We start from the raw sequence: 24,518 nt of genomic DNA, 5'->3' as shown, positions 1-24,518 counted from the left end.
AGCATCACCCCATGGTTGCTGTTTGTATCCTGGCAATCACCCTTCCCTTTCAGAGGGACAATGTGGCCCCTCTTCCAGTCAGTTGGAATGATGCCTGTGTTCCAGACCAAGCACAGAACTCCATGCAATGACATGAGTACAGCATGGATGCCACAGATCCCAGGAGTTTTACCCCCTTTCAACTGGTCCACTGCAACCTGTGTTTCCACAAATGAAGGTGGTTCACAGTTGATTTCACAGTTGATCAGCACCACCCCGACACTACCACAACCTGACCCAGGAAGGTTACCCTGTGCTTTTCCTATCTTCATCAAAGAATGGGGGTTCCAAAGGTTTGCCCCAATCCCATCATCTGGTGAGATTCCCTACAAAGGGCAGCTGCACGTAAGGTACTCCCACAGAGTCGGTTTTTCGTTTTATTTGCTTTATTTGTACGTTTTGCAGAATGAAGTGTTTTACCATGGCCGGAGTACAAATCTTGCGACCAACCTCCTAGGAAAAGGTAACCCAACAACAGGAAGACCTCCACAGACACAGTTGGGCACCAGATATTAATAGCTGTTTGCTCACAAGGAGCTCCTCTGCCCTTCGACAGGTTTTGTTTTTAGTCCTGCTGGGTATCCATATGCATACCCTCCTCACCAGGAAACTTGGTGGTGGAGACGGTTTAGTCACCGACGACCCAACCATAAAACAGGTTAGTTACAGCTCACATGGTACCTCGAGTAAGTCATACATCTGATCTCGCCTGACCTGACAATAAATCCCCAACTTATATTTTTACATGAAAGTGTGGAATTATCATTTGAAAACCAAAGATGATATAGATGTGGGTCAATTATCATACATGTCAATGTATTCCTGCACTGCTGGACAGAATGACTTGACAACTGGAAGTTCTCGTGAAAAAGGAGAAATAAAATAACTCCAGGAAGTAATCACATTTCGTGGCATAATGTGTCGTGTCCGCTACGAGTCTGGGAGGTCGGCGTGTTATCGTGTCGTTAAATTTCTCTGTGTTAACGTTTAAAGAAAGCAATCGTCATCATGGCAAACCTTGTGGATCATAAGTTACACATTGCCTGAGTGTCGTTCTTTGCTGTTTGTTTAAGGTGCTTCTATTGCTTAGACGTGCTTTTTTATGTCAAAATTGATAATCCCATCCACAGCATCATCATTCTTCTTCTTCTCCTCATCATCTTCCCTTTATAAGGGGGGGAGGTCTAATGGCACAAAGCTTCTACCCTGCCTTGACCACGATACTCCTCTACTTCCCTCTGCACACAGCTTCCACTCTTTGACCACCCCCATCTTATTGATTATCCCTCCCCAACCACAGTCTACCTCTTTTCCTCCTACTGTGCTCCTTCAAGCTATCCACTCTCTTTGCCATTCTCCCCCCGCCCCCCCCCCATCCACACAAAGTGTCCAGCCCATCTCAGCTGGAATTTCACAAATATATGCCAAGAGTAAATATATAATCATATTGTAATACAGTATAGCACAAAACAAAGTCCCCTCTCTTTCCCCCTGCTGGCCCAAATTTCTGCTGCTTCAGAGAGCAGGTATTTCTACTGGACGAGAAATTTGTGATCGCAACTGTCACTATCCATCCATCGGGACCATACTCTGTGCAGAGCGTTGGTGCTGCTTCAACAGTCTCCTTGGCTATTGGTCACAATCCCAGACGGGTCGCCACTCCGACACAGTATACCAGCATGCTGGCACTCATTTTTGCCGACCTCGGAAGGATGACAGGCAGAGTCAAATCCACCTGATATTAATTCAACAGCCGAGTGGGATTTGAACTCAGGATCCTAGGATACCAAGCCCACCACTCTAACCATTAAGCCAACACCAGGCATTCTGTCACTATGCACATCATTTAAATAATTTATGAGTGGTAGGAGAGAGGGTTAATCTTGAACAATCTGCAGGACAAAACAGCTAACCGAGGCTGATGAACAGGAAGATCAATCCTATGTATGTACTAAATCTGTTTATTTTAAACACACTTCAAAGCCAAAATGCAAAATCAACTCCAAACCATTTTATATAAAAGTAAATGAAACAAACCTGCAATAACAACGGGGTTCTTCATCAGCTCTTGAGATATTGGGCACAGGAACTCTTCTGGAATGTCAAGTTGAGTGGCTGCCTCCGCTCTGTGCAGGTTGTCGAGTTTTCTGTATAGGGTATTACGCAGGCCGAGCGACTCTGAGGAAGTAAACATATTTCACGAATTATTTTTTCTTCTAAGTTTCACATACCTTTATTTATCAAACATAATGCTAAAATAACAGGCACTAAAAAAGTACAGCACCAGCTTGGTAGGACCAGAAATTGAACAATAATCCACCAAACTACAAATGCCTCGAGTGGACCCGTAACCTCCTGGTGTGCTATGGTTTCAGGTATGGCCCCGGACCACCACCAACTGTTTGTGGACCATGAAAACCCACGTGTGTCTACATGTGATCACAGCCGTTCTTGAGGCAGCCTATTCACTTCAAGCTCCACTTACTCTTTCGAGCTCTCCTTTGAGGTCAAGTCCCTGTCCATTTACCTTTATGCTTTCTCCACATTTGATTTCATCTATTTGCTTATTCTTTCACAACAGTGCCAAATTTGCTTGTTCTTTAGCATCTCTGACTGACCTAAAAGCAGAGTTCATGATTTATTTACTTTGTTACTATCTATAATTTTTTTTAAATGGTTGATAACCAGGTCATGGTACTCGTTCACCTTCCTGGTGCAATTAGGCTCCAAATTAAACCATCTGGGAGGTTAACAGTGTGGATATCTGCTCGAGCACCTGAGCTCACAATCTTAAGAGCTCGGCCCTCAAGGTATTGCGCGAGGATGTTACTACTCTATCCTTGCATCACCTTTCTCTTCCTTAAACCAAGAATTATTTTTTTAAATAACAATATATGGCAACCCAACGTTTCATATTCTGCACATACTAAAATAAAGTGTTACACTGGACATCAATACTTCTCTTGAATAAGCAAAAGAGCTTTTTCCCCTTTGGATTAAAGACAATGTAAACTGTAAAGGATGCGATTACGTTGGCAGAGGAAGTTGGGGAATTGTTATTTTGTTTGGTTAAAAAAAAAAAAAAAAAACTATTTATGGAAGACTTGCACACATTTAAATGTAGGACAAGTGCATTCACAAATGGACAAAAATCACCAGAATGTGGGATTTGAACCAGGGAGCTCAGCATCAAGAAACACCAAACAAGCCAACTGGAATCGACATTCTGATTTCGACTCCGTTTAGATTTTGCAAATGTCAGAAAGATATCTGTTACATTTGAAAGTTGAAATGTATGCTAAAAGCAGGGTTGGCAGGTGATCGTAAAGGTAAACGTAAATACTCGCCTCAAAGCTGTCGAGTCTGGGTTTGAATCCCAACCCAGCTATAAACTACCATCCCAGTGTTTCACAGACAGGGTGATTAATCAGTGTGCGTGCGCGCAATCCCTTGGATGGACGTTAAACTGGGCATCCCATGGTGTCCTTTGTGAAGAGTAGACGAGCTATCGCCGGCACCCTGAACAAATTCAAAATTCCTGTCCCCACGTACTGCTGGGAGAAGGAGAGCAAACTGCCCAGCAAGACATTGAATTAGATACTGCTTCGGCAGAATGAAAGCTCTGGATCGAATACTCAAAGGAAATACTTAATGGCTATAATGTCATGCAAGTGCGCAGCGAGCAAACCAATGTGCAAGTCTTTCACGAGGCTCTGCTTTTCAAGCTGCAGAAGCTCCTGCCCGTTGATATGGTTTCGCTGAAAGGTCTGCACCAACTCCTCAAGACCTTCTGCCCGGAGCCAGGTAGCCACGTCACCAATTGTCCACTGATGCATGTTTCTCTGAACAGCAACTGGAACTGGAACTGCACAAGCTCCCACTGCATGCAGTCAACATCATACGATCATCACATTTTTACAAGGAACTAAAATATCTCTCGATATATATTTTTGGTTGTAGTTGTTGGTGGTGTAGCAATGCTGTGGAATACGATTTCCTGAAGTACTTTCACCACTGAGAAATGATAAGCATCTGGATAGTTTTTTTTTTTTTCTTCTCTATTAATCATATCTCCTCGCAACCGCCTCCTTTCGAGTGAATAAAGCTCTGTCTCCTTCAGCCGCTCCTCATAGCCGAGTCGAGCGAGGCCCAGAATCAATCAAGTAGCCCTGCGCTGAACCCTCTCTATGGCATCCATGTCCTTCTGGAACTGTGGTGACCGAAACTGCACACAACATTATAGATGTGGCCCTCACTAAATTCCTGTACAATGTTAACACCACCTTTTGATTTATAATTGATCCCCCTCAGAGTTCAACCTAAAACCCAATTTGCCTTACCTATAGCTGACTGGCATTGTGCTGCCTGCTTACTTCTCATATTTATTACCACCCTCAGATCCTTCTCCTGTGTGACATGCTCAAAAATTACCCCTTGCATCCTGTAATCTCTATTTTCATTGTTCTTTCCCATCCCCATCACCTCACACTTGCTCAAGTTAAATTACATCTGCAAGACTTTTTCCCAATCTGTACAAGTATCAATACGTCCCTGTATCTGATCACCTCCCCCTGTACTATCCACCGTACCTCTAAGCTTTGTGTCATCTATAAATTTGGAAAGCCTTCTCTTTACCCCATTATCCAAATCGTTGATGTAAATAATGAATAGTAATAGTCCGAGTACTGATCCCTGAGGTACCCCGCCACTTACATCCTCCCACTCACAGCCATTCTTTGCTTCCTTCCACTAAGCCAGTTTGCAAACTAATTAGCTTCCTGACGAGCCTCTCAATAACCGGGCATAGTGGCGTGCGCCTGTAATCCGGCTACTCGGAGGCTTGGGTTGGAGGATCGCTTGAGGATGGGCGCTCTGCGCTGGGCCGCGCTATGAGAGGGTGTAGGACAGCCCAGAATCATGGCGAAACCCAATCCTTATTCCCTGTGTCGTAAGAGGCGACCAGGGTTGCGTCAGGAAGGGCATCCGGCGTAAAATCTGTGCCAAATCAGTATGCGGATCATAACGGATGATCCGCTGTGGCGACCCCTCACGGGAGCAGCCGAAAGAGGAACAACAACAACAACGAGCCTCTCCACAAGTCCTCACTTTGGCTAACAACCTCCGATGTGGTACCTTATCAAATGCCTTCTTAAAGTCTAGATATACGATGCCCACTACCTTTCCCTCATCCACCCAATCAGACACTGCTTCATAGAACTCTAAAAGATTTGTTAGACAGAACTACCTTTGGTAAATCCATGCTGACTCCCTTTAATTAGTTTGTATTTATTTAAACGGTTCCTCATCCAGTCCTTAATTAATGTCTCCAACACCTTCCCCACAACTGAAGTCAAACTTACAGGTCTATAGTTTCCCAATTCTTTTCTGGATCCTTTCTTAAATAATGGTGTTACATTTGATACTCTCCAATCCTCCAGTACCTGTCCTGACTCCAGGGAACGATTGAAAATATCCGTTAACATCTCGCTTACCTGCTCAGCCACTTCTCTCAACACTCTCAGGTGCATAATATCTGGACCCGGAGCCTTATCTTCTCTTCGATTACCGAGCTGTTTCTTTACTTTCTCCATTCCAACCTGGATCTTCTGTAAAAGCCTTTCCTCACCTCATCGATAGATACTCTCAGCTATTGACAATTCTCCTGACTGTTCTTGTGCAAAAGTTGAAACAAAATGCCTGTTTAATAAGCCTAATATAAGTAATAAATGGTCCCCAAATAAAGTGACAAAGGTCGAGCTTTCCTTCGGATGAAATCAAGAGGAAGTTGATGGTATGCTAACCGCTGTGGAAAGAAAGGATAAGCTGACATTTTGAGCATCAACTCCGACGAAGAGGAAAGAGTGAAGGAAAGGGAGCGGGAGGGAGAGGCACCATTAAAACAGGGTTGAACTTTCAGGCCAAAAGGTGACGACGATTGATGAAAATTCAAACAAACACATTCAACAAAGATCTTCAATGGAAAAGATTACCAGAATATTTCGGAACTTCAGGGCCAACAAAGCTCCAAAGCTTCACCGTTTTGTCCATCGAGCCGGTGATGAGGTATGTGGGCGAGGGTGCAAAACAGCATGCCGTGACGTACCTGAAACCATAACGCCATCTCAGGTTGCCTGCCTGACCTCAGGCACAGTACACGTGTGACACCTTCAAACAAACTGTTACCTTTTATGCTCAGTTATGGTTAGCATCTTTTCACCTGTGACCTGCACCCCCAAAACAAGGTTACATTGGCACACAGTCAAAGTATGTCTGTTGAGGTAGGAAAATAATAAGAAAATACTGTTTAAATAAATAAACCTCACCCACCGTATTCCACATGATAGCCAATTTGTCCAAAGATCTGCAAAATAAATAACTCAATGCAGTGTAAACCAACCTCAGTCAAGTGAAACAGTGCGATACAAAATGAAGGTGACAATACCCATGCACCTATTTATTTATACATTTTAGGCTACTGTACAAGAAAAGAAAAAAAAAAAAAACACGACAGAATTTCCAATGTCCTTGACTCCCTAACCACCTCTTGTCTCAATTTTATTTTGCTCCATTGCTTTTATCCCCAAAGAGCCAACTTTGCCAATACGATCACTGTTAAAAACTAGAAGGGCACTCGGTAGAGCGCGTACCTCCGCCACGTAATGCCTGATCCAAGAGAACATATTGGGCCCATTACATTTTTGAAATGTCATGCTATGCAGTGCGATATCATTCTTGACCCTATCTCTCAATGGTGAAGAATCACTTTTTAAAAAATTATCAGATCTGCTTCTGGATTCCGATCTTAACCAAAATTTAAGCAATTATTTCTTGTCAAACACACATGTCCAAGTTTCATCCAAATCCAGACAACTTCTTTGAAATATGCTATACAGTTCATCGTTTGTGGCCCTAATCTCTCAATGGTGAAGAATCATTTTAAAAAAATTTATCAGATCTGGATCCGGATTCAGATTTTTACCAAAATTTAAGCAATTCTTTCTTGTCAAACACACATGCCCAAGTTTCATCCAAACCCGTCCACAACTTTTTGAAATATCATGCTATACAGTATATCGTTTTTGGCCCGAATCTCTCAATGGTGAAGAATCATAATAAAAAAAAATTATCAGATCTGGATCCAGATTCAGATCTTTACCAAAATCTAATCAGTTCGTCCTAATCATACACCGAACCTATCCACCAAATTTCATCCGGCTCTGTCCAAACTTTTTGAGATATCCTGTACACAAGCAAATAGAGACACAGACAGAAAGGGGTGAAAACATAACCTCCTTCACCTTCAGAGGCAGAGGTAAAAAAAAAAAATTCCATCCTCTTCACTGTCACCCTTCCATCCAGGACTTCAAGACAGCTGTTCACCACCATCTCAGATCATCCCCCATCCACAACCATGATCTTTTAACACTGTTAACCCTCCCAAGTCCATGTCTTTCCAAGTTTTCAATTTTTCCTTTCACTTCTATGAATGAGAGTTTGGTACTGCAACCATCTGACTCCCCCCCCCCTTACATGCCCTCCCCTTCCTCCCTCTCTCCCTCCTCTCTTTTTACTGTTCTTTTTGTTCTGTTACCTCCTGATCTGATCTGTGTTCCAGCTCCTCCACGAGCCTCGACACTGAATTACAAAAAAAAAAACCCACAAATTGTAGCCATGAAGCCAAAGGAGAGAAAACAATATTGTAAAATAATACGATGATCACACCCAGTGGCCAGCAGATTCCCACAGGGTGAAAAGCTGCAAGTAACGACAGATGACGTGTGTCCTTCCAGAGAGAAACGACGCTTCAGTGAGATTCCTGTGAAGTGAAAACACCAAAGTGAAAGAGCCTGGGGGGCTCTCTGAACAACAGCACTGTAATTTCAGCACATCAGCGAAGGACCCCTCCTTACGTACAGGTTAATGCCTCCAAAATCAACGATGGGTTTATTACCCCAGAAATGGTGCATTTTATTATGATTTGTAATACTCAATCCCACCAGAAGGGGCACAATACTATACAAATTACTGACAACATTTGGAACCACCCCCCCCCCCTCTCCACCCCTCACTCCGAATCCCTGGGACTAAGATTTATTTTTACTGCAACAAAAACCTTCCCATGCACATCTCGAGTACAACAACCAGTTTTCAACTCAATCCGTTCGGCGGTTGTAAGGTTTATACAAGTCAAACACAAGCAGGCAATTCTTGATTTATAGTATGAAGAGGATCCATACTCCCAACTTAAAAATCCAAATTGAAACACATTTTTCATGATGCACATCCAACATGAGCATCATTTGTTACACATTCAATATGAGCATCATAAAACTGACGCCAATACTTCCCGATGCATCGAAAACAAGCTTAATATGAAACAGATATTAAAAGCAGGCATGTCCTTTTCATTACACCATTATAATGAAAAGTCTTTTCTGCCTCAGAAAGGAAACAGCAAAACATTCAGAGAAGTAGTGACCGACAGCTCCCTCGGTGGCCAGCTCAAATCATGCTGCATCTGGCAGAGGAAATGTTTCTTTGGAAAAGAATACGATCAAATATATATATATATATATATTGTTGTGGATTTCCGCCACTCCGGCGTACGGACGACCGCTTTCAGCCAAATCGCGGCCGCACGCCCACCGGATGGGCAATCCAGTCGCAGCTTTCCGGATCAACGCCGAAATCCAGCTACGGGTGTGTTTTTAACCACACCACAACCTTGTCAATGCTCTGCCCGCGCTACAGGGTCGATCGCCGAATTGTCGATTTACCTAATTATTCGCACGGACAGACTACCGAGAGGTTGTACCTCAACGGGACCTGCTCGGAAAAGAGCCGCTTCAAGCAGCTCCATCCATCTGCGATTGCCGAGCAGTTTATTATCGCCAAGCCCCGTTGGACCCGATTATCTTATCGGTGTTAAAAACCAGCTATTTATTCCGAACGCAACCACAGCAGCTCAGTGGAGGAAGGACGCAACGAGCAGGTGAATATTCAAACAATGGGGGTATTCATTTTACACGCATGCAGTCAATGAAGCAATGGGGGGATGGGGACAGGACACGAGCAAAAATACCTCCAGCCCTTGTTTACTCAGTATGTACATGCACTTATAACAATCCTACTTTAAGGACAAGGCACCAAAGACTTCCATGTAAAAACCCAGGAAAAGAAAAGTGAGAACTGGGCCCGTAAGCCTTGAATGTTCCTCGGAGCTTGGGAGACCGAAGGAGCTCCGCGAGACAGTGCAGGTTACCTGCCACCCTCTTGGTGACTCGCTGGGCGACCCTCGATGTATCTGCCCGCACTCGACTGGACTCCACCAGTGCCTTCAACGGCGATCCGGCTGGCGACTCCTCTCCGGCTTCTACTCGACCAACTCCTCTGTCCAATTCCACTCACTCCGGACTCCAACACTCAACTCTGGCACTCTCCACACCGACTCACCAAGGAGACCAAGGAGAGAGAGACTCTCTCATCAGCTCGTCAACCGCCCACTCTTATTTCTTCTCCTCGCCAACAAACGCGGCGTTTTATCGCCCCCCGAGGGGGGGGGGGCGCGGTGGGCTTTTTCAACCCGAAATCAGCGCCCTCCTTTACTTCACCTTTGAACCTTTCCCCAGGCTGGCTCTGCCCCTCCTCCCTCCTGGCACGTGGGGGGGGGGGGGGGTGGGGAATCCCAGGCATGATCGGGATGTCTCTCTTCGGAGCATCTTGTTTTTTAACCGTTGCTTTTGTTTGTAGAGGAGGCTCGCTGTGTTGTGGAGATTGACGAGGTTGTTGAGATGTCGTGGTTGCAGTGTGGTTGGCGCTGTGGGGGGGATGGTGTGGTGGTTGAGATGTCGTTGTGGTGGTGGAGGTGGGGTGGTTGGAGAGATGTTGTTGAGGAGTGGTGTGTTTGTTTGAAATTAAAAACAGAAAAGAATAATGGCTAACTCGAAGATGCACAGCCCAGCACACGAATAATTTCCCTTGATACGTCAGTGGGGAAATCTAACCTGGAACACACACTCACCAAAATAACTGACCTCTGGGGAACCTGAATGGTGATCTGTGAATTTCCACAACCGTAACTATATATATATATATATATATATATATATATATATATATATATATATATATATATATATATATATATATATATATATATATATATATATATATGTGCACACGAGGTGTGATCAAAAAGTATCCAACCTTAATTTTTCGTGCGTAAACAAATGAAGCTAGGGAGGCGTGGTTTGGTGCACATATGTAGGCGATCCTAATTCGTATGCGTGAAAATTTTCCCGCCTGCAGAAGCTGTCAGTCGCCGACAGACCACCGATGAGTGAGTAAGTGTAAGTGAGCGCCGTTGGATTTTCGTTTTTGACAAAATGACGGATCACTGTGGTCTCATCGTCAGTGATCTCTGTGTTGAAGAAGTTGGGATCGCTGTTCACAGTCTCCAGCATGTCCTGTGCGATCTCCAAACGGAGTTGCTTCTGCTCGATCGTTAGCAGCTTTGGCACGAACTTCGCTGAGATTCTCCTTAAGCCCAAATCCTCAGTCACAATGGAATGAACGAATCCAATGTTGACGCCCGCCTCGTCTGCAAGTTCTCTGATCGTGATTCGACGTTCCTGCATCATCAGGGTCCTCACTTGGTCAATGACAATCTCATTTCGGGATGTTGAGGGCCCACGAGAACGTGCTTCACTTTCCACTGATGTGCGACCATCTTTGAAGCGGTTGTACCACTCTTTTATCTGTGTGGTGCCCATTGCTTCGTTCCCGAAAGCCTGTTGAAACTTGCGGATCGTTTCCACTTTGGCATCGCCAAGCTTTCCACAAAATTTGATGCAGTAGCGTTGTTCAAGTTTTTCCGTCATTTTGTCAAAAACGAAAATCCGACGGCGCTCACTTACACTTCCTCACTCATCGGCGGTCTGTCGCCGACTGACAGCTTCTGCAGGCGGGAAAACATTCACGCATACGAATTAGGATCGCTGACATGCGTGCACCAAACCACGCCTCCCTAACTTCATTTGTTTACGCACGAAAAATTAAGGTTGGATACTTTTTGAACACCTCGTGTATATATATATATATATATATATATATATATATATATATATATATATATATATATATATATATATATATATATATATATATATATATATATATATATATATATATATATATATATATATATATATATATATATATATATATATATATATATATATATATATATAGTTGCGGGCTGGGGACCGGTGGCGAGAACAACCGCAAGTTGGGGGGAGTTACATAATCTCCCACCAGACTCCCGGAATTGTCGGCAGTCGCTCACGGACAACTCCGTGATGTGGCGGGTCGCTTAACCGACCGTGGACGCCAATACCTCCACCGCGTAACGTAGGGTCTTTTTGTCGAGAACCAATTTACCTAATTAACCATGCGGTGTCATCTACCGGGGAACCAGCCCTCGGCACATCTTGCTCGAACCAGGTCACTCTACCAACTGCGATAGAGTTCCAACTACCGACTACCAACTCCAGTTCGGGTGCAGTCGAGCGGAACTGCCAAAGACGTGCCGGCTCGGATGAGCAGATTGACGGGAACAAAGACCCAGCTAAAACTCAGATCCGAACCATGCTGGACCAATGAAAGAAAGGACGGAAATGAACTGGGAACATTTCTGCAATTGTTTTATTTACAGCAAGAAGGACACAGAGCAAGCTTATCGCGGATATACAAGAGATTTACAATGATCGAAAACACTTATGCAGTTGAACTTAGCAGACGGCACCACAAACACAGACAAAAATAAAACCCAGGTGAATTCCAAGAAACCTCACAGCCAGGGAGAAAGACGAGCTGGGGTCGCGGCTCGGCTGGGTACCTGCACGTTGGAGGGAGGGTGTGCTCCGTGGTACGGCACCTGCCAATGGTCGTGCAGCTCGGCCCGCAGTCACGCGTGGGGCTCGTGTCCGTGGAGGAACCCGAGCGGAGTTCCAGGGCGGGGATCAGGGTCACGGACAGGACCCGGCGAGAGACCTGGTCAAGGTCGGGTGTCCTCGGTCATTATCGGAATCGACCAGACAGATCGCTCCACCAACGAAGAACGGTCATGCACCACCACCCACAGACTCATAAAAAAGCTCTCAGTCTGTCAATCCTCCTCGTACACCGAACTCAAGACTCCAGCAAAACTCCAACGAACGCCCCAGCGGATGCAGAACTGAACTGAACTCCAACGAACGCGTGTCCCCGAGGGTCCCTTCATAGTCCATCCACCTCCCTCAGCGGGGCGGGGCCTTAGTCAAAACTGGCCTCACTGTCCGCCGATTGGACGGGGCTCCCATGGGTACGCCCTTTCTGGGTGGGGCCTCGGCCAGGCACCACGAGTTCCGCCCACTCCACGCATGTTTCGGGAAGGCGAATGACTGTGCAGCCACACTGCGTACGTTTGGGGAAGCTGAGAAGGAACTGGAACAGCGAACGTGGAGATTTTGCCTCGGAAAAACTAGTCTCTGTAGACAGTGGGTGGACAGTGGTACGCTGTGGCCAGCGAACAGAGGCTGCAAGCGCAAGGAAGGTACCATGGTTCCATAAGAGGGGAAATAAAATGATTGATTAACCTCACAAAAAAAACATCGCAACGCACCCCTTCGATTTCCCACTAAACACGAGGAGGGGTTCTGTCTACACATATACTTCACGGCATAACTAACTTCGGGGCACCTGTATGTTTGAATGCATCCGGTTCCAAGAACTGTAACAATATATATATATATATATATATATATATATATATATATATATATATATATATATATATATATATATATATATTGTTGTGGACCGGGGGTCAGGGGCAAGAAGACCACGAGGGGGGAAAGCTACCTCAGGTTCCCACCAGACTCTCCAGAATCGCAGGCTGTCGCAACCGGATAACTCAGTGACGTGGCGGGTCGTTAATCAACCGTGAACGCCAAAAACTCAACCACGTGACTTAGGGTCCTCCGTCTAAGGTTAATCGGTTCCCTCATGGTCACGTGATTTAATTTCCAGGGGACACGCCCTCGGTATCCCTTCTTCAAACTATCACCTTACTGGATCAGATGCAGCCGAGCGTAACTGCTCAAGGTCGTACCGGCTCGAAAACAGATCGTTGGGGAATGCAATACCCTCTACTTCGGCGAAGGTAATTAGCTCGGGTGTAACCAATCACTTTCAAAATCACACACCAAGTTATTTGGTCTCCACCCGTGTTAAAATGTAGAGATTCTGATCATTTTCAGAATAAAATCAGCTGTTCTTGTAGGTTTCCTCTCTTGGGTAATGAGTTTCACAGCAAAGACTCAAACCAGCTCGGCTAGGATACGGACCATACTGGACCAATGAAGGAAAAGACGAAAACGAGCTGGGAACATTTCTATACAAAGCATTTATTTACAATTAGCGAGGAAAGGCATATGGCACAGGAAATGGGGTTTATTGGTATGTACAGCAGGGATGATAGCAAGGAATTTGTGGGGTGTGACAAAAGGCAAGTAATTTGCAAAAGCAGACACAGAGCAGACTTATCCCGTCAGATAATTTTCACCTTTTGTTGCCCCACAGCCTAGAATTAAATCAGACTTTTCCACCTTTTTTTCCCACAACTTCCAACTGAAAAACAAATTCTTTAAACTTCAGAAAATTGAAAACACAAAACTGGGATATCTTGGTTGGAGAAGTGTGCACCCCCCTTATAATAGCAATTGTGAACACGAAAAAGAGCAATCAGAGATTGCAAACCCTTGCCAGGACTGGATTTGGATGGTGCTTTGAGTGGAGTTTGTGCAGTTTTGTGTGGCGTTTGTGTACTGGTGTGTAACGTAATTCATAAGACACATAATTAGAACTGCCATTTTATAAATGCTGGCAGTGATGACTGGTTCAGCCATTTCAGAGAAGAAGATTTTTGAAGCTTTTTAAAAACAATATGGCTGCTAAAACATGTGACCGATGACATCATCAAAAAAAATTGTGGACCATTTTTTCCCCAAGATGACCCTCAAAAATTTTCATACTGATCAGATGTAGTGTTCTACATATGCAATTGTGATGTCATTATGAAGGCACCTATGACATCATTAAAAAACGAGAGGGGGAGCACTCGGGAGAGTGCAAAACCTCCGCCGCCAATACTGCTGGGTCACTCAAGTGAACCTAATATCTTATTCATTAAATATGATGTCAACAGTGCTGACAGAGTTATAGTTCTTTTCTCCAACATTTTTTTTTGGGGGGGGGGGTTGTAAATCACTTAAAACATGCAAAAAAAAAAAATTGAAATTTTGTTGAAAAAAAAGCTGCAAAAATTTTGTTTTTTCTCGAACAATTTTTTGGGCGGGGGTTGGAAATCACTTAAAACATGTAGAAATGCAAAAAAAAAAAATTTGGGGGGTAACAATTTTTTGGGGGGATTGGAAATCACTTAAAATATGTAGAAATGCAAAAAAAATGTCCTTTTTTGGGGGGGGTAACAATTTTTTTAGGGGGTTGGAAATCACTTAAAATATGTAGAAATGCAAAAAAAAATGTCCTTTTTTGGGGGGTAACAATTTTTTTTAGGGGGGTTGGAAATCACTTAAAATATGTAGAAATGCAAAAAAAAAATTCTCAAAATTTTTTGGGGGGGGGGGGGGTTGGAAATCACTTAAATTATGTAGAAATGCAAAAAAAAAATTTTCTCTAACAATTTTATTTTGGGCGGGGGGGGTAACAATTTTTTTTGGAAGGAGTTGGAAATCACTTAAAACATGTAGAAATGCAAAAAAAAATTCTCTATTGTTTTTTTTTTGGGGGGGGTTGGAAATCACTGAAAACATGTAGACATGCAAAAAAAAAATTCTTACATTTTTTTGGGGGGTGGGTTGGAAATCACTTAAAACATGTAGAAATGCAAAAAAAAACATTTTTGGGGGGGGGGGACCAAGTCCAAAATTTAATGGCATGATCCTTGGACCATACGTACCCCCCCCCCCCCACCAAGTTTCGTCGAAATCCGTCGAGGAGTTTTTCCGTAATACTGTTCAGGAACAAACAAACAAACAAACAAACAGAAAGGGGTGAAAACAGTAACCTCCATCCATCTTCGAAGATGGCGGAGGTTAAAAATCACATTCCCCATGAGGAGTACTTGCTATGTGCCAAGTTTCAATTTTTTCCTTGGTGCGGTTTCAGAGATAGAGGTCCAAAGTTTTTTTTCGCTTTTCCAATATGGCTGCCACACCACGTGGGCTATGACATCATAATTATTAAAACTTCTCCATAAGAAGTCGCACAAATGGTGAAAATTGCCTCGATCCGACAAGCAGTTGCAGATAAAAACATGAAAGTACTGTGCGGAAAAACAAACAGACGGACACAAATGCAATACCCTTCAGCGAAGGTAATTAGCTCGGGTGTAACTAATCACTTTCAAAATCACACACCAAGTTATTTGGTCTCTACCCGTGTTAAAATGTAAAGATTCTGATCATTTCAGAATAAAATCAGCTGTTCCTGTTGGTTTCCTCGGGTAGTGCATTTCACAGCAAAGACTCAACCATGAGCCCCAAGGAGCTTTCAAAAGACTTCCGGAATAAAGTTGTGGAAAGGCACAAATCAGAGGAAGGGTACAAAAATAGATCAAAGGCCTTGAATCTCCCTTGGAGCACAGTCACAACGATCATTAAGAAGTGGAAGGTGTATGGTACCACCAAGACCTTCTGAGATCAGGCCGTCCCTCTAAACTGGATGACCAAACAAGAAGGAGACTGATCAGAGAGGCCACCAAGAGGCCAATGGCAACTCTGAATGAGCTACATGCTTTTACAACAAAGACTGGTCACTGTGTGCATGTGATAACAATATCCCAAGCACACCACAACTCTGGCCTGTATGGTAGGGTGGCAAGAAGGAAGCTATTACTCAAAAAACCCCACCTTGAGTCCCATTTGAGGAATGCAAAAAACCACTCTGGAGATTCTGAAACCATGTGGCAAAACGTTTTGTGATCTGACAAAACAAAGATGGAAATTTTTGGCCGAAATGCAAAATGTTACATTTGTCATAAACCCAAAGAACACCATCCTGACTGTGAAGCATGGTGGTGACAGCATCATGTTTTGGGGATGTTTCTCATCAGCAGGGACAGGGGGACTTGTTCAGAAAGAAGGAAAAATGGATGGAACACAATACAGAAAATCCGAGGGGAAAACCTGCTGCCCTCCGCAAGAAAAGTGAAATTGGGACAGAAGTTCACCTTTCAGCATGACAATGACCCGAAGCACACAGCCAAAGCGACACTGGAGTGGGTAAGAAACAAAAAGATAAATGTCCTTGAGTGGTTCAGTCAGAGTCCCGACATAAATACAATCAAAATGCGGCATGACTTGAAGATTGTTGTCCATCAACGCTCCCCACGCAACTTGACTGAGCTTGAACAGCTTTGTACAAAAGAATGGGAAAATATTACCCAATCAAGGTGTGCAAAGTTGGTAGAGACCGATCCCATCAGTTTCACAGCTGTAATTGCTGTTAAAAGGTGTTTCCACCAAGTATTAACTCAGAGTGGTGGACACTTTTCCAACCAAGACATTCTCGTTTTGTATTTTTAATTAATTTTCTGAAATTTGTATACAGCAATTTGTTTTTCACTTGGAAGTTGTGGGTTATGATGTATAAATAAAGGTAAATAAAGTCTGACTTAATTCCTGACTATCAGGCAACAAAAGGTGAAAGTTTTGAAAAGGGGTGTAGACTTTCTGTAGGCGGTGTGTGTGTGTGTGTGTGTGTGTGTGTGTGTGTGTGTGTATGTATATGTATATATATATGTATATATATATATATATATATATATATATATATATATATATATATATATATATATATATATATATATATATATATATATATATATATATATATATATATATATATATATATATATATATATATATATATATATATATATCATTTTTTCATTTATATTTTTACACAAGTGACATGCTGTTGTCAAGTTAATGGATGAAAAAAAACAAAAACATTTGTACATTTATATAAAAACTTTCATCACGGTGTTTCTCAGGTAGGGTGAGGCATCAATGCGTGTGCCATTCCTTGGATGAACATTAAACTGGGCTTTCCCATCTGCTGGCATTAGTTGGTGAACATCAAAGATCCCAACCTCATGAAGAGGATAAATTAATGCTTGCACCTTGGTCAAGTTCCAAAACCCTGCACCTCTCATCAAGTATCCCATGATAGTCTGGCGATCTGTCCAGGATTGGTACCTCCATTATTATGTATTGCAGTAACCACATATACAGGTCATGGACAAAAAATGGAAACACTTGAATGAGGGACAGCAAGCAATGGTTTCCACACAGGCATGGCCCATGTGTTAATCAAGCAAATAACATCCCAGTATATATATATATATATATATATATATATATATATATATATATATATATATATATATATATATATATATATATATATATATATATATATATATATATATATATATATATATATATATATATATATATATATATATATATATATATATATATATATATATATATATATATATATATATATATATATATATTGTTGCGGTTGAGGAAGTTTGCAAACCACCATTCAGGTCCCGTAGGTGAGATATCTCTGTAAGTACATGTGTAGTTAGCCCCCAAACCCGTTGTTTAGAGGGAATAAATGTGATTCATTCGGGCTGCGACGCTTTAAGATAGCCGTTTTTCTGTTCTATCTTTATTTTGAACCAACCACGTCTCAACCGCCATCACACAACAACCACCAACCACAACGCTGCTTAACAACAACAACAACGCCAACAGCCACGATCTTTACCTTCACAACTCGCTCTCGCAAACATCGCATCACCGCCATTCCAAACGGCACCATGGCCATAAACCACCACCATAAACCCTCCACCACCTTCACCTCTCCTCCTTCTACCGCCATTCCCGCACCACCTGTGAACACCGAGCGTCGGGCTGTCCTGGGCTCGTACAAGGTGCGCGCCGAACCGCGAGTGCAAAATGCGGCCTTTCCGAGGAGAATTCGGATCAGGAATACTACACGCCCACTTCTGATCTGTCCAATCAGCAAGCACGGGGCGGTTTGGCCCCGCCTCCAGGCGCGTCGGTGTAGAATCGAGATATGCAAATTCGAGGATCAGGGGAGACTCACGCCCCTTTTCCTCTGTCCAATGGGCGAGCGTGGCTCCACCCCCGAGCTCGTTCTGATCCAGAAATTTGCATATGGGTTCTCCTGCCGGCCTATAAAGCGCCGAGCGCGGGGCGAATTTGGGGAGTCTGTCGGGGTTCGGAGTCTGTCAGGGTTCAGAGTCTGTCGGGGAGCTGCAGAGAGAGGAAGCCTGGAGCTTGGAGCGCGGTCGAGTCGGATTGGGGAGAGTCCGTTTTGGAGAGCAGAGTGTGGCGGCGGCAGAACCGGTTTTGGAAGAGCGGAGAGTCGGTTTGGGTCGAGTCGGTTTGGGCAGAGTCGGCCTCAGAAGAGCGGAGAGTCGATTTGAGCAGAGTCGGGTTGGAGCGCGGAGTGGAGTCGGGAGGCGAGGGCGTACAGGTGGTTTGCTGCAGTCAGCTGAGGAGAATTGGCGAAGAGACAGAGGAGTTCGGGTCCGAGGCAAGGAAGACAGCGGTCGGCGACGAGGTTGCGGTGGAATCGCTCGTCGCGGGACCCAAGCAAGCCAGCTATACTCTCTCCCCAGAGCATCAACAATTCCCCCCCTTTTTCCCCCGTGCTGAGATAGTGCGAAAAGGGGGCCCCATTCCAACCCCACTCCAAGCAGTGCCAACGAAACCCGCGAAGGAGCACGAAGTCGGGGCACCGCCGCGCCGCCACATTTGCAGCTCATCACAAAGACACGGGTGGGATCCACCCGGTCTCGCGGACCTGACTGCTCTTTCAGGTCCCGCGCAAATATTGGCCCACAGGCCCCGTCTGCCCCCTTGTCTTTGAGGGTGGCCTTTTTCTTTTACTTTTGAGTAAATGTATTGTTGGCGCCGTCTGTAAAGTAAAACTGTTTAAGTGTTGCCGTGTGCTCGCGTAGTCGGTAGTATCTCTGCATTGTTGCGTTTCTTTTCTTGCAATTGCTTTATGTGCATTCTGTTTAATTGTATATGTGTGCTCTCCGTGTGCCGCGGAATAAATGTGCATCATATTGAACTGTTTTCCCGTTTCGCTTCGTCTTTTCTTTCATTGAATCTCCATCTTGCTTCACGTAAAGGGTTGGTAGTGGGCTTAATACGCCTGATAATTAATTGGAACCGTCAAGGCCGACGATAACACCGCTCGGTTATCCCGATAGTACGGAATGGATCGCTTAAGTGGCCCGTGTCCGGAGTCGACCTGCGGCGAGGTGCGATCGCCCGGTCTACCCTCCGCGTAGGTACTTAGGTAGGTCGAGTTTGGCGAACAACCCTATCCCACGCGGGGGGCTGATTGGCTCGATCGTGGTGAGGCCGAAAGGCCCACCCGTGACTAGCTCCCGGCGTTGGTCCGAGAGGGTCACGACAGAATTGACGTCCGGTGGGCGACGTGCCGCGATTCGAGTTACGTGGCCGTTCGCACGCCGGCGGGCGCGAATTCGCAACGATATAGATATATATATATATATATATATATATATATATATATATATATATATATATATATATATATATATATATATATATATATATATATATATATATATATATATATATATATATATATATATAAAAAAACAAGCTGAATACCATGAATGACCCCGATGTTGGATGAAAGCTGATTATCAAATGATGTTGATACTTGCACAGCCAATTACCAGACAATACAAGCTGAATACCATGAATGATCGCGAGGTCAAATAAAAGCCGATTACTGAATGATGTTTATAATACTTACATAGCCGATTACCAAACATAATAAGATGGCGACTATGCGCGACCCCCACTACTTGTATGTCATGACGTCAATTTATTCGATAAAATAAATGTAGATACAAATTCCTGTCAGCTTGACTACACAATGTAAGGTGACATTGCAGTTAAAGATGACAAACACAAATCTGTCCATATCTTAACGAAGACATGTCCTTTGTGCGTGGCTGTTATAACGGTGAAGACGGACTGACCACATGCCTGGGCATGGCCCAACTCTATGATTGACAGGAGCTCTGAAGCGCTCGAGTTGCGATTGGTTACTGATCTCGTGGACGGTCTGACGACGCTTCTGCAGACCTCGGTGTAATGTTGTCTGTCGGTCCTTTGAAGTTAATTGCTACAATCACAGCAATGACGTAAATGTGAGGAGGAGAAAACAATTTGAAAACCCCTCCTATTGACAGAGTCAAACGTTGAGGTAAAAATGATGCACAGGCCTGGTTGTGAGTTGATCAACTTTCATGTGGAAGAATGGTGCCGCATCCCTCCTGCAGAATTCCAGATGCTGATGGACTCTTATGCCATGGCGCATACAGGCCCTACTGGCCACACGTGGTGGCCCATCGCCCAATTAGGTGACTTTACATTGGCGTCTCCATTTTTTTGTCAACTTCCTGTGTGCAACAACGACCAAAAAATATTTCTTGGCCACCGGAAACTTACTGATTTTAAGGATGTCATTAAGGACACAAACAACAGGCACGAAGAACTAATGCAACGTTAGATAGGGTCGTGTAATCGACACTGGGTAAAACCCGGAATTTTTATTTATTTATTTCTACGTCTTTAAACTTTTCATTAAATTGAATTATATACTTGAACACTGTATAACACAAATTGCCTTCATAATACTTCCATGAACTTGCGGTTTTGCCACACTTTAATTAAAAAAAATTAAGGTGGTGGTGTATAATGGTGATTTGTTCAGGAATGCTTCTGGACTACTTCAATAGCACTAAACTTTCGGATTTTTTAAAAAACGAATGTTAAAATCATTATTGTATTGAAATTGAAGTAACTGCATGGGGTATCGTGTTCTATGAACTCTCTAGTTGTTTAATGTGTTGACATGACCATTACTGGAAGGTCAAGGCAGGTTAGGATGGGCGAATTCAACGGCAAGATCACCAATCAGTGTCAACCATCACCGGCCACCAACGCTGTTGGTGTCAACATTTCCCCACCCCCCCCTCCCACTTTTTTTTAAGGTTTTTTAACGTCACCAACGTTGTTGTATTTAGTCTTCTGTCTGATACATTTGATTTGCTTCTTGCTTGTTATGCCAAGACAACATGTTTCCATGGCTCTTCATGTGATGATCCATTTTTGTTCCATATTTCTTGGAAGAGATATCATTACTGGTGTTACAATTTCTTTATCAGACACAGGGAATTTAATCAAACATAAACCGTCATAGGGCCAGGAACCAAGTTCCACTCCGGTTATTGCCTCAGGGATCCCCGGCCAACAGGATGTGCCTGCTCCACTGATTTTATCCACAAGGTACGGACGATGACTGCATGACAATACTCACGTACGTGCTCCAATTAAGGCAATTTATGGTGATTATACAATTTACACTTTAGACCATGAATTGAAAAAGTGCATCCACTGCAAGCTCGTTTCATGACATGCGTTGTACCTGATGTGGCAGCAGCCATAGTCCAAAGCACGACTCTTTTATCTTGACCACAAGATGCGAGCAGATATCGAGTGACATCACATTCACCATCTGCAGATGTACACACGTTTCAAAAACTTTATTACCTCCATATAATCATGCAACTTGGAACCCGTACACCAAGCTATGAGTATAATACAAGTGTAGCCTTTTACTTCCGATGGCCAAGGGGTATTACTTGATACTAATTATTGCACTTATTTATTTTTATGAAAAGTATTTATTTGACAGTATCCATGATTTGGGAAAAAGGCTGCATTCATCATAGCATATGAAAGATGAGGACATCAATTCACACCAATGCACTTTTCCATATACATATTTTCAAGTGTTTGTGTATTTCACAGCCGAACAGTAGCACCTGGAGGACCCATATTTTGGGTGTCAGTACTTCAGAATCTGGGCAAGATTTGAAACTACCACATGTTGGTCATGATGTCCGACCGCTATAAAGTGTATATTGGGATGTGGAATCAAGCAGTGCTGCCTCCAGTCAGCAGGCAAAAGTTTACCACCACCCCGCTACTAAAATTTGTTGTAAACCCCTCTCAAGACTTATTGATAGAGGTACCGTATATTCTTGTCCTGCATTTAACAGTATGTATATCTAAATGTTCCTCCTCGAGCCATATGGGATTATAAAAGATATCTTAAAAACACAAATATTTGCTGAATAAGATTTATTTTAAAACTAAATAATTTGATGCATCCATATAATAAACAAGAAAAAGAGCAATCACAGATTGCAGACCCTCACCAGGATTTGTTTTGTGTGGTGTACTTGTGTGGCGTTTGTGTACTGGTGTGTTACGTAATTAATAAGAGACGTAACTAGAACTACCACTTTATAACTGCTGTTAGTGATGACTGGATACCAAGACGTCCTGCTTTGATGCAAACCCGCTTTGATCGGACACCTATTCCTGACCGACTTAGTTATTTTATTATTATTCAATTGAATTCAGAATTGGATTAAAATAAATTCGATTCAAATCAAACGGAAGACCAAATAGGTACAGTCCTGCATCAGTCATCAGAAGGAACCCAAACAAGGAAAAAGCAAACATGAAGTCATCAGTAGGAACCTGGATAGGATTCACATTTCAGCTGTTACTCCTCCATCCTCAAACCCATCCAGGCACAGTCAAGTAAGCCTTGTTCTGAAGAAATTGAAAAAAAAAAATTCATTCTCACTGCCAGACTATGCCTCCGATCAAGTTGAAATTTAAATCATGTATTCCCCATCACTAAGAGATCAAAATTGTGAAGTTTCACATCGATTGATTAAGTCATTCCAGAGAAAACATCTATACGAATAAAAGGCAAAGTGTGCCTGTGTGTGTCTGTGTGCGTCTCCTCCATAACTCCAAAACCATAAAACCTAGCAGCCTGAAACTTTACATGCTTACCAAGAAAACTCCATGGAAATGCAAGAGTTAAAATTGGGTGTTGGGTTAATTAAAGCATCCTTTTTGAAGATAATTAACGCCCTTATTTAATTATATCCTTCACCAGGCGATCCTCGGCCACCTAACTCTCGGTGGTCTTAAGGCGTTTCCTGGGTAACCTCACCGGGGTCTGAAGCCGCCATGTTTTATGGCCTGCTCAACCATGCCTTAACTTGGACCAGGTCCCAATGATTTCTTCATGACAAAGTTCCCCCCCCCCCCTTAGAGGTGCTCTAAGGGGAATCAAAGCAAATCTAGTGAAACACTGACTTTTAAAAAATAGTTTTCAAGTTTGTGCGGAGCTCAAACTGATGTACCACGTGATGCGTGCACAAACAAGCAGGCAAAATGGCGGATTAATTATCTGCAATGTTTATATCACAGGCAACAAAGCTATGTTCCCTCCTGCAGCGATACACAAGAAAATGTGAAAGTTCCAATGCATTAAACTAATCTTTTTCTACTGTTTGGAGAATTATATTGAGTGAACAAAAAAAAAAAATTAAGAACATGCCAAAATGAAGCTTCATTGAGCTATACGATTTAATGTATGCACCGCTAGACCTCACACTCTGTCCCCCAAAGGGACTGCCTATCCATTGCATCTGCCAGATATGTGTATTTTCAGAGGTTTCGCGAGGTGCTCGACTGGCAATCAAAGCAAATCCGGAAGAAAAAAAAACGGACGTTTTATAATAAAGTTGTAACGTTTGCGTGGACCCCCAAAACTGATGTACCACATGACACGTGCACAGACGAACAGGAAACATGGTGGATTATATGCAATGTCGATTTCACGGGCGATTGAACTTTGCGATGTCTCCAAGGTTGTTCTACATTATGCTGCAACTCTTTTGTGGATAAAGTCATTATTTAAACAAATTCATGTTATTTCATCAACTGCTGCGTGCATGGTGAAGACTGGCTTTAAAGTTAAAGGGATCCCACATGATATGCAGCAACAGCCTGGCCAACCATTCCCTATCAACCATTTAATCGGAATGCTTGCATGAGTGCTTAAGCCATTTGCCGGGTGCCTTACAGTCGATAACGGTACCGCGCTACGTCCTCTGAGGGAAGCGTTCACTCACTGCAGACGCTTTTGCCCGCCATGTCATTCAGAGTGAGCGCTTCGTGCTCTTTCATCCTGAGCGAGTTGTGAAATAACACCTGATTTCTGTATTAACGTGTTTTCTAAATTACCGAGCTAAAAATTTTTTTTCCACCCGTCACACACAGCTGTTTATAAAGATTAATGTTTGTGAGCATATCCCTGAAACGTCTATATAAATGCAACGATGTTTTTCGGTGAAAGCTACTCTTGGTTTTTGAGTTGTTGGCAATATCAGC

The 24,518-nt window shown here is 43.3% G+C and overlaps 1 protein-coding gene across 5 annotated transcripts in view; it reads right to left on the bottom strand.

Moving 5' to 3' along the window:
* The window catches only part of WDSUB1 (WD repeat, sterile alpha motif and U-box domain containing 1), a 74,278-nt gene that overhangs the window by 9,617 nt on the left and 40,143 nt on the right, over positions 1–24,518 (bottom strand). For all 5 annotated transcript variants that reach the window (XM_085873250.1, XM_085873254.1, XM_085873251.1 and 2 more), the window contains 7 exons: positions 21,682–21,771; positions 7,762–7,855; positions 6,367–6,400; positions 6,223–6,263; positions 6,030–6,142; positions 3,728–3,919; positions 2,077–2,217 (listed from right to left, as the gene is read on the bottom strand). In XM_085873250.1, the coding sequence (XP_085729376.1) occupies positions 2,077–2,217; positions 3,728–3,919; positions 6,030–6,142; positions 6,223–6,263; positions 6,367–6,400; positions 7,762–7,855; positions 21,682–21,771 (705 nt within the window). The remainder of the gene's footprint in view (positions 1–2,076; positions 2,218–3,727; positions 3,920–6,029; positions 6,143–6,222; positions 6,264–6,366; positions 6,401–7,761; positions 7,856–21,681; positions 21,772–24,518) is intronic.

The sequence above is a fragment of the Eptatretus burgeri genome, chromosome 3, assembly GCF_056783735.1.
Source record: "Eptatretus burgeri isolate ZD-2024b chromosome 3, Ebu_testis_v1, whole genome shotgun sequence".
Classification (NCBI taxonomy): domain Eukaryota; kingdom Metazoa; phylum Chordata; class Myxini; order Myxiniformes; family Myxinidae; genus Eptatretus; species Eptatretus burgeri.
The sequence above is the reverse complement of the archived record's forward strand: the minus strand, read 5'-3'. Positions and strand labels throughout refer to the sequence as shown.